General features: G+C 38.2%; 1 protein-coding gene across 1 annotated transcript; it reads right to left on the bottom strand.

Moving 5' to 3' along the window:
* Nucleotides 1–10,003: 10,003 nt before the first annotated feature.
* LOC132284942 (peroxidase A2-like) lies at nucleotides 10,004–11,783 on the bottom strand. The gene is made up of 4 exons (XM_059787087.1): nucleotides 11,330–11,783; nucleotides 11,038–11,232; nucleotides 10,591–10,756; nucleotides 10,004–10,488 (listed from the first exon to the last, which is right to left on the bottom strand). Exons 1-4 carry the CDS (start codon nucleotides 11,546–11,548, stop codon nucleotides 10,076–10,078), a joined length of 993 nt encoding a protein of 330 aa, XP_059643070.1. The 5' UTR covers nucleotides 11,549–11,783; the 3' UTR covers nucleotides 10,004–10,075.

Raw genomic sequence — 11,783 nt, 5'->3', positions numbered from 1 at the left:
ATTCTGGGGGAAGATCGTTAGCGCATAAAGCAATGACACAAGGGTATTTCTGGCCAAACATGTCAAGAGATGCGGAGGAGTTCTCTCGAAGGTGCGATAAGTGCCAACGATATGGACCAATGATCCACCAACCACCTGAGGAATTGCACGTAATGGCCTCGCCGTGGCCTTTCGCGCAATGGGGGATGGATGTGGTCGGTCCTCTGCCAACTGCAAGAGCTCAGAACAAGTATGTGTTACTGGCCACGGATTATTTCACTAAATGGGTGGAGGCAGAACCGTATCCTAGCGTGACTCAGACTCAGGTGAGACGATTTATCTGGAACAACATTATCTGCCGCTTCGGTGTTCCCAGAACAATAGTCATGGACAATGGCACAAACCTCGACAGCAGGCAAGTAAGAAAGCTGCTGGAGGAGTATGGAATCAACCAGAAGCTGGCTGCAGCAAGTCATCCTCAGGCTAACGGACAAGCAGAAATCACAAACAGAACCATTTTCGCCTGCATTAAGAAGAAGCTGGAAGATCATAAGGGGAAGTGGTTGGATGAACTCCCGAACGTTCTATGGGCTTACAGAACCACCCCAAGGCGGCCGACTGGGGAGAGCCCGTTCGCAATGGCGTATGGTACCGAAGCAGTTATACCGGTTGAGCATTTAGTCCCCACTATCAGAAGCTTAGCATGGAGTCGAGATCAGAACGACAAGATGTTAAGACTGAACCTCGATATGATAGACGAAAGGAGGGACGCAGCGGCTATAAGGCTAGCATCGTATCAGCAAGTGCTGGCGAATAGTCACAATAAGAGAGTAAAACACAGGGATTTTGCCCCGGGCGATCTGGTTCTGAAAAGAAAGGTGGGGATGGTCAAAAAAATGATGCCACCCTGGGAAGGCCCATACAGAATTGCAGAAGTCATTGGCAAAGGGGCATATACGTTGGAAACCATGGCGGGAAAGTTGGTCAGCAAGCCCTGGAACGCCACGTCTCTGAAGAGGTACTACCAATAGAGGCTAAGTTCTGGCTTTAATTGGATGTTATTTGTTGTCAATCAAATACGTATGAATGAGCAAGTTACTGGAATTTACAAAAAAAAAAAGAATTTTCTTTTCCAATGGTCTACTATAAAAATTCAAAGCCAAGTGGCAAGTGGCATTCTAGCCGAGCGCCAGGCACTTAAGCAAGACAAGTGGCAGCTGGCACTATAAGCCGAACGCCAGACACTTGCTAAAAATCTAAAGCCAAGTGGCAAGTGGCATTCTAGCCGAGCGCCAGGCACTTAAGCAAGACAAGTGGCAGCTGGCACTATAAGCCGAACGCCAGACACTTGCTAAAAATCTAAAGCCAAGTGGCAAATGGCATTCTAGCCGAGCGCCAGGCACTTGAGCAAGACAAGTGGCAGCTGGCACCATAAGCCGAACACCAGACACTTGCTAAAAATTTAAAGCCAAGTGGCAAGTGGCATTCTAGCCGAGCGCCAGGCACTTAAGCAAGATAAGTGGCAGCTGGCACTATAAGCCGAACGCCAGACACTTGCTAAAAATTTAAAGCCAAGTGGCAAGTGGCATTCTAGCCGAGCGCCAGGCACTTAAGCAAGATAAGTGGCAGCTGGCACTATAAGCCGAACGCCAGACACTTGCTAAAAATTTAAAGCCAAGTGGCAAGTGGCATTCTAGCCGAGCGCCAGGCACTTGCCGTACAAACACACAGCGAAGCTAATATAAAAAGAAAAAGAGAGAAAAGATATGTATATACTGAAGATAAGTTGAACAGAGCACAACACATAGAGAAAAAGAGTTCGGCCATTTCATTAATATTGAACATTTAGTTTACAAAAGAGAGATGTCCATCATTACAAGAAGATATGAACTAGAAGAATTCGAAGGAGCCCTAGCTAGACGCCTCAGTACCAACAGCATCTTGGTCTTGCCGACTTGCCTCCTCGGCCCCATCAGCCGCCTCACCTTCATGAGGTGGGGAATCCAGGTGAATAACTGAGTCGTTCGGCTAGGGTTCAGCGTCAGCAGTGGCTACAGAGGGAGCCACGGCTGACGATTGGGGAGCGGTCAGTGGCAGAGCGGCAGGAGGAGCTGTGATGATCCTTGAGGATGCGATGTCCTGGCACTCATCAAATATACGTTCCGCTTCGGTAGGTTCTGGGTCGACATAGACCCCCAGAGGTTCGATCCCCAGATCCTTGTCTACCTCATCCGGAGTGGAGCTGGTCTGTCCCTCATCCGGAACCCGGTCGGCGAAACCTTCCCGGAATCCTTGAGCATACCGAAGAGCACCGACCCTGGAGAACCGAGCGTGAAGGGCCAGCATCCCACCACCCACTCTGCTGATAGCGTCGATCAGAGCGGTACGCTCGTCCAGAGCTCTTTTTTCAAAAGCCATCCGAGCAGACTGTTCATCAGCTAGAAGGCGTTGGAGTTCTGCCTTCTCTTCTCTGAGTGATTCCTGCTCAGTCTGCCAGACGCTCTTCTCAAGCTGGAGGGCGTCCTTCTCATCCTGAAGGGAATCATTCTCCTTTTTCAGGACATCTCTCTCTTGCTCGGCTTTGTCAAGCCGAACCAGCACCTCGGTATTCTTCATGGCAAGGAGGTCGTTTTCTTTATTAGCCACCTCCAGGCTGTCAGAATACTTTCGGGCCCTGGCGTTCCCCATCTCCACCTGCTTCTGCATGGCCATCATCCCGAACAATGTCTGCATAGGCGCACAATAAGAACGGTTAAACCAATAGTCAGAACGGGCGAAGGCAAGACCAAGTAATATAAGATAATTCATGAGTTAGAAAATAAAAGTCACCTCCATAGCAGATTGGGGGAAGCGACTGAACACGTCCTTCTGGGAAAGGCCCTTTGCCGCCTCAATGTCCTTCGGAGTCCACATGCTCCTGTAGTAGGCCATAGCGGTCTGGCCATCCTTCAGCATGGTCTCGTTCGGTTTCACGAACGTCCCATCCGTTCGGGTGTACCGAGGGGCCCATGGCGGTAAGCTGGGGATAGAAGGGGGGCCTGAAGCAGAGGCAGAGCCACCAGCTGCAGGAGGCCCAGAGGGAGAAGGAGCTCTGATCGCTCGGTGCAAGAGAGTACCCGGCCCAGAGACTCGGGTCCTTCTAATAAGAGGCTCCTCCTCAGGATCGATTTCACTGTCAGGATGAGGCCTTTTGCCTCGCTCTTTGTCCCGACCGCCCCCCGCAGCAGCAGGAGCTATGGTAGCTGGGGAGGGCGCGTTCTGGTTGGCAGCAGGGGCGCTGGCAACAGGGTTAGTGGCCACTGCGCTCGGGACAGTGTCAGATATGGTGGCTGAAGAAGAAGCCGACGCTGGAGAGGAGGTCGCCCCAGCAGCAGGAGTGGCTGGGGGAGTATTTTTCCTCCTGCCAAAAGAGGGAATCTGCAGTCTGCTCATATTGTAGCCTAGTGATGAGAGCGCAAAGAGGTTGTCTGAAGTGAGGAGATCTGAGCAGGAAGGAATATCGTTCAGAACGTATCTCTTCAAGTAGTTACTCCTATCCCTGCAAACACTATAGCTCAAATCATCACAAGGTATTCCCAAGGAGCGGCATAAGTAAGTGCAAAAACGAGGAACGCATGTTTCACAGGGGCAGTCATGTTTATGGGATTTGAATTTTTTATAGGAGGAGATAGAGCAGACACCAAAGGCGCTCGGGATTGGGTAATCCTCTGCAGCCGGCGAAGACCAAGCCCCACTAATGCCCACTATGCTATCCCTCCAACCCTTTTCAGATTTTATTGTGTCAGTGCATATGGACATCTTCTCGAACGGGTAGAGGTGGTAGAAGGGCTCGTTAGTACGGATCTTACTGACCTTATAGCACAGAAGGAGGTCTATGAGGTCAAGGTCCAGATTTCTGTCACGCATCAATAAGAGCATAACAGATATGATCCTAAAGAAGTTGGGGTTGACCTGCAGAGGGGATATCCCCAATCTATTGAAGACATAACTAAAGAAAGGGTGCAGAGGGAACCTAACAACATTCAGTTGAAGGTTCGTGAATAAGACTTCGCCGGGCAGGAGGCCGGCGCCGGTCGTAATATTAACGTCTTGGGGGCAAACCCTAACTTCGATGTTGTCAGGAAGTCTAAGTCTCATACGAAGAACACCCAGATCTACAACCATGGTGGAAGTGCTAGAAGAATCTAAAAGAGGGAAAATGGAAGCCTGCCGAAAGTAAAAAGAACGAAACTAACCTCGGAGGACTGCAAGATTGCTGGGAGAATGACTCTCGAAGGATTTCACCGGAAAAGGCTTAGCACAGTTCTAGAAAGAGGGAGATTTGACTGATGATGGAGACGGTAAAGGGAAGTGAAGTGGAATTCTAGAGCATTATAAAGGCAAGGGGGCCCGAGGGCCGAAGCGTCGGGAAGGCAAGAAATCCCTCGAGCCCCGGAACATTGATTCTGGATCTGACCGTTCGCTCCCCACGTGGTTATCTCGAGCCGTCAGCGTCATGATGAGACGCCATCAATAATTACCCCTTATTAAATAAGGGGCAATTATGGGGGCAGTTGAGGAGGCCCCGGATGACATGGGCCAGGTCCGACTCGCAAAACACAACCTTCAGTCCGAACAGCTGGGTCAGCCCATAGAAAGACACTGCCATATGGGCCGAGCGGGAGTAAGCCCATCAAGGGTGACCAGGGCTTACAGAGGAATAGGCCCAGGTCCAGCAATTAGTAAATATCTTGTAAATATCTTGTAAGTGTCTATAAATAGGAGTTGGAATGAAGAGGAGAGGGATCTTTCCGGGTTGAGGTGTAAGAATTCTAGAGAGAGAAAGAATAGAAGGAGTTTCTTGCATCTTCAGAAGTATATATATATATATATATATATTTTTACAAGATAAAAAGGGATAAAAATTATATTAGTAGGTGCAAAGAGTTAAAGCCTAACGCTTCCAAAATTCAAAATCTACTGAATGAACTAAGTATTGGGCTATCGAGATATCTGCGTATGTACACTTCACATAAAATAAAATTACTTAGGTTATGTGATAAGTAGTTTTTTTTCTTGTTTTTAGACTTTGAGTCATTATAACTTATGGGACTTAAAAATATTTTTTCCTTTTATAATTTGAAAAAAAAAAAAAAAAACTATTTGTTATTATTTTTTTTCTTGAACTAAATTAATTTTTTGTAATTTTTTTTTTAAAAAAATTCAAACTACTGTCATAAATAAAATTAAGTGCACAACGATGGCCTTAGGCCAATAAGTACAAAAGCAGGCCAAATGGGCTAAGCAAAGTAAGCAACAATGGGGGATAAGCTCAACCATCAAACAAAACGGATAACCACCATAAACGGCTTGTTAACTGCTAATTTTGGTTGTCTGCTAAATCATTCTAGTGATGAACCCTAAGAACAAGATGTATTGCCGGAGGGAGAAGGTGAAGCTCAATCCGGCAGCCGGCGTGGAGGAAGGCAGTGCGAAGAAGAAATGTTCCAGATTTGTCGCAGCACCATAGTACCAAAGCTTCCCAATGAAAATTCTGCACTTATATTTGATGAACCTCCAAATTGGTGAAACAAATGTGCAGTTTAAGAATAAGTGGTCATGAGATTCGGTTGAAGCCTGACACGGAGCACAAATGTGATTCAAATCAAAATAATAAATGAATTTGATTCAAATCAAAACTGAGTCCAGCTATTTCAATACTCAATAATATCTTACCCTTTAACTCATGCTCTCAAAAGTCCTAGCTCAACCTACGTTTTAGATTTTAAATTTTCAGGTAAAAAAATGGCATGCTGAAAAGCAAGTCGTGATTAAATTACATATGCATACAATTCTAAACATTTATTGTAAATGTATAAATGCCATTAACAAATTTATAAGAAAATTTCTCCAAATAACTAATATACAATAAATTTAGATATAAAGGAAAATAAACAACAAGAAAAAAAGATTGATCATGACTATAAGTATAGAATATCTGTAAATTTAGAAATATAAAATATTCATGTTAGAATGTAGTGTTAATAAAAGAAAAAAGAAGTAGCCCGCATTGCATCTCTTTAGTTAACTAGGGACACGGAGAGATAACATTATTGTTTTTTTTTTCCTTCTACCTTAAAAAAAATATATTAATAAATAAATAAATAATTGGATTATGATTGATCACGTTAACGGTTAACTGTTTTGAATATTAACCTTAATTAGAGCAAAACGACAATTTTAAATATGTGTAATATTAAGTGCGCATACTTTAATATATAAAGGGTAAAGTAACCAAAAAAAAATTATTCAATTTGAACACTGAAATACCTAAAATGCACTTAAAAAAAAAAAACCAATGATTTCAAAATTTTGGAATTTTTAAAAAAAACTTTGGAGATTGAGGGATTTTTACAAAAAAAATAATAATAAAATATTAATAATAATAATAATTTTGGGGAGTTTTTATAAAAAATAAAATTTTAAGAGTAAAATATCTAAACTGCCCTTAAGGGTTTTTTTTTTTTGTTATTTTTATAAATATAAAAATATTCAAAATTAACAATCAATGGACAATTTGTAAGAAATTTTCAAATAATAGGATTTATATGCACATATTAAATAGTAGAGTGTTTTTTTTTTTGGGACATTTTTTTATATAATTTTTTTTTTTTTTTTGACAATTTACATATATGTATAAATATTCTTGTTTCCTTCATCATTATAATTGGGTATAGTTGTCATTTTACATGTCCAAAAACAATCTCCTTCGTCAATGTTAGGGTGCTGACATGCAAGAAGTGTAAGTTAGTAATAAGAAGAAATCCAACCCTTAACCCTCTTTCTTCTTATTTATTAGGGTAAAGTGCAGTTACATGCCCTGAGGTTTGGTAAAGGATACTACTCAAATGAAACTTACTTATTTTTTAAACAAAGACACTCCTTGAGAATTCAAAAAAGGAAAAAGATACCCCTTTACATGAGAAATTGATCAAATTATCCTTTAACCGTTTAGGAGACATTTTTAACTTTACAATTAATTAAATTGGACCAATCTACCCTCATGAACAAAAAAAAAAAACTTTATATTGTTCACTTTTTTTTTTTTTTTTTTTTGTTATTTACTTTATAAATGTCACAACTTCTTAAAAATATAGACGTCTAAAATGATTTTTTGATCCAATACATATATTTCAAATAAATTATATTTTGTTACTACTTCTTTTCTTTTTCTTTTTTATTTTTAAATTAAGATGCTTAATTATTTCATTTAAAAAAATTAAACCAATCTCTTTTTTTAAGAATAAGAAATATGGTACCAGTATAACTTTATGCATATTAAATTATATATCAAATATTATTCATTTCCCAACATAAAAGAAAATAGGTACGAATATACCTTTATGCATCTTAACTTTATGCATACCTTTGTTTTATTATTATTTTTTCTCTTTTATGTTGGAAAATGTATAATATTTGATATATAATTTAATATGCATAAAGTTATATTGGTACCATATTTTTTTATTTTTAAGAAAAGATATTGTTTTAATTTTTTTAGATGAAAGAATTAAGCATCTTAATTTAAAAATAAAAAAATAAAAAGAAAAGAAGTAATAACAAAATATAATTTATTTGAAATATATTTATTGGATCAAAAAATCATTTTAGACGTCTACATTTTTAAGAAGTTGGGACATTTATAAAGTAAATAACAAAAAAAAAAAAGTAAACAATATAAAGTTTTTTTTTTTTTTTTTTTTTTTTTTTACTTTTTTTTATACATAAATTATTCATGAGGGTAGATAGGTCCAATTTATTAAATTGTAAAGTTTAAAAAGTCTTCTAAACGATCAAAGGGTAATTTGGTCAATTTTTCATGTAAAGGAGTGTCTTTATCCATTTTTGAACCTTTAGGGAATGTCTTTGTCCAAAAAAACAGGTAAGTTTCCTCTGAGTATTTTTTTATCAAACCTCAGGGGAGTGTGACTGTACTTTACCTTATTTATTAATTATTATATAAGCACTTGCCATAATTGACAAGACATGTAAGTAGCAAAATCATGTTCTAGAGTTGTGTTTTAAGGTTGTAGTTTCCAAAATGACTTGGATTTCTTAGATTCTCTTGTTTGAAAATAATTTTATAATTTTAAAGAATTACAAATTTTAAAAGGCACATAAAAAAATTATCTGATTGACAATTTTCTGAAAATTCAATTGATGAAAAAATGTCTACTTTTCATATAAGAGGCTTTTATATAAATAAATAAAAATTTGCTTTAAAACGCTATATTTGAAAAACTTAAGCATTATTTTTAAGAAATTAAACCACACATTAAACATTTATAATTTGAAATACAATTGTTGAAAAGTACCATGAGTTAATGATTTTGTAAGAATATCACTTAACTTATCATCAAAACAAATATAAGGAGTAATGATTTGCTTCGGCATCAACAAATCGCGAAGGAAATGACAATCAACCTCTATATAATTATGCTCGTTAAGAACGTGCCCATAATGCCAAGGATAATTATCCTCACGTAAGTTTGAGTTGTTTGCAATTTTATAGGTGGATGGAAAAATCTCTTCAATATGTAGAATTCAAGAATGGGTTGTTTGCGTAATTTTGAATAATTGTTTTTTTTTTTTTCCCAAGGAATAAAAATAGTTTGAAATTAATTTTATTTCATTAACAAATTTCAACAAACTATTATTTGAAATTGAGTTTAAAAATTGTCTTACTACATTTAATTATTTTTTTGTTACTCTAGGAAAAGTATTTTCAATTTACAGTATTTTTTTTTTTTGTTTTTTTTGGAGCTCTTAAACAACCTGATAAGAAATGTGATGACAGTTGGATGTTAAAAGATGGGCTACAACTTGATCTTTTATCCAAGTAGTCAACTGACTCAGAAGAGGACAACGTCTATATGGGCTACAACAGGTGCATAAGTCGGTCCAGGCCCGTAAGGCCCAGTTAAGCGATAAAAGAAACCCTCATTCTCAGCTTTTCCAATCTGTAATATCTCTCTCTACATGTATATGTGATATATATATTCTAATCTCTAGCATGTGATAATATACACAGTATGCCCTCCCTTAGTGCCCTGTTACCCTGTACATTATTGTTACTTGTGTATTATAAACTTTTACTCATTTATTAGAAAAATAGAATTTTCTTAAAAAAAAAGATAAAAGAAGAATGTAATATTCGTTGAATTAACCACCATATTTGTTCAATGCTTTAGAATTATATAGACACTAACACACACTATTTTCTAATGCATGTCAATATTGGGATATGATAATCTCACTCCATTTGATTTCTTTTTTATAAAGAAAATGTCAAAATTAGTTTTCAAATCCTGAAAGCGATTGTATTCAGTTCTTTTCCTACCTTTGACGCTTCCATGGCTGAGGCATTTTGCCTTCTTTGGGCGGAATTTTTGAGCTTCTATAGTTGTTGGTTTGAGAGCGATTCCTTGGAAGTGAGTTCTACAATTTCAAGAGAAAAATGATGCCATGTTCTCATGGATTCAATCATCTCAGATATTCAATGGTTGTTTCGCAGGTATTTCTCGTTTCGCATTAGCCATGTAGGTAGACATGACAATGAGGTGGTCCATACTGTGACGAAGTTGACTCGGAATCATTTGACCAATGATGAAATTTTGGTCCATATTCCTTTGGAAATTCTCCTTTTGGCTGATATTCAGTTGTATAAGAATGACTCATAATTTTTGCTCTGTTGTTTTGCTTTAAAAAAAAAACAGGTGAAGAAGATTTAAGAGACTTTTGTTGGATTTGGATGTAATGATGAAATGGTGGGCTATTTTATGTGAAAAGAAAAAGCTCATGTTAAAAAAAAGTAGCCACTTTCTTTTTCTTATTCAATGGCCGTACTCAAAGTGCAAAAAGACAATAAAGAGTTGCCTTTATTTTCAAATCATATTTTTAACAAAAAATTTGACAATGCTAGCTATAGCTAGCTAGCTAGTATACTACACACGCACAAAATAAAAGAAAAAAGAAAAGGCTTAAAACTGATTTTAAAGGAATACTAGTAGTATCTGTCAAGTCTTTGACTTGGAACATGAGGTTCAATTGAAATGCTTCAATTAACCTTCTTACAATCTGATCTAATCTCTCCATTGGTACCCGTCAATGGGCTAATATTGGCCATGTTAATCATGGATTGAGCAAAGCTTTGAAAGAAAGCAGTTTGGTTACTAGCAAAGGTGTTAACAATGGAGATTGTTGCAGCACCATTTGTGGAAAATAACTCTTGATCTGATAGCAGAAGGCCTCGATTGTTTTGCAAGTTAGAGAAATAGTTATTGTCAAAGGCATCGGAGGTTGTGGGGTCAAGATTTGCGAGCGTAGTCCCACTCCCATTTTGTGGACATGTTTGGCGAAGGGTGGTCAAGTATGTTGAATTTAGTGTGGGATCAGGGTTGCCGGTGCCATTGAAATTGTAGAGCCGGTTAATGAATAATCCACATTGAGCACGTCCAAATGTATGCGCACCTAAAAACAGAGAGATAGACGTTACATTTGACATATAAGTTAGAAGACATCCATTGCCATTTGCAAGGGAGCTAGTAAAAATGTAGTTGGGTATTTAATTACCGGATAGTGCAACAAGATCATTAGTGTTGAGGCCAACAGCGGAAAATTTGGCAGAAATGGAGCTTAAGCCTTCAAATGGAGTTGGAATTGAGGTATTTGCTCCTGCCTGGTTCGCTGTCCTGCTGTCCCTTCTCCCTAATAGGACATTCCATGAAGGACCACCTGACTGCACAGATCAACCAAAGGGGCCTTAATTAATTTTGTACACAATTAATTAATATTCCCTGTGTTCCAAAAATGATATTCTCTTTGGGGAACCGTAAGTCACGGTTCCCCAAACAAGACATCTAACATACCAAAGAAACGGACTAAAGTAATTGAACGGAAAATTAAAATTGTTTTCATACGAGTTTGTATAAGGTTTTAGTAAAAGCTAGTTTGTTTTCACTTCAAATGGGGAATATAAATTTCAAAAAGAAAAAACCCTAGAGAATTTTGTTAAAGTACCAAAGAAACGGAAGCTTCAGCAGCAATGGCAAGAATGTCAGCACAGGAGACAAGAGCAGGGCAAGAATTCTCAACAGCAGTTTTAATATTGTCAACTACGCTGAATCCTCGAGCAGAATTAGTGTTAGGAGCAGCATCTTTCTCACTCTGTATGGTGGTTCCATTGTTGTCTAACAAGATTGAAGCATCACATCCCTAGCTAGTACAAAAAAATCAACAATTAGATACTTAAATATGAAAGAAAACAAGTTATATATGGGCAGGAAGAGTTTAATTAATTAATTAAGCTGACATTGACAAAACAATCATGGAAATGAAGACGAATGAGGCTGGCAGCAATGCGTGGATCAGACTGCAAAGCCTGCTGAATGACAGCACGCGCAATGTTAGAAACATTTGAGCATGTCGTGGCGTAAAATGTAGCGTTCAGCTGAGCGTTTGATTCATGGAGCACCACAAATACTGCTACAAGAATGAATACCACTGCCAAAGAAGAAGAAAATGAAACCATCCTCCTCTGTCCCAACGTTGGCTTAATTAATTTATTGTTTGCAACACCAAAAACACAAAAAAAAAAAAAAAAAAAAAAAAAATTAAAAATCCTAAAATAATTATATCTCGATTGTATAGGCCACTGACCAAGAACGTGCCAATATATAGAGAAGCTAAAGTGTCATCATATTCATGTTACTTCAGTACAGGATAAAGTACTTTTGTATTAACAATGGACATTTTCCTGATCATGA

The sequence above is a fragment of the Cornus florida genome, unplaced genomic scaffold (assembly GCF_030987335.1).
Source record: "Cornus florida cultivar Cherokee Brave unplaced genomic scaffold, ASM3098733v1 CherokeeBrave_3.0.0_Hap2_Chr02, whole genome shotgun sequence".
Classification (NCBI taxonomy): Eukaryota; Viridiplantae; Streptophyta; class Magnoliopsida; order Cornales; family Cornaceae; genus Cornus; species Cornus florida.
This window is presented reverse-complemented; position numbering and strand designations above follow the sequence as displayed.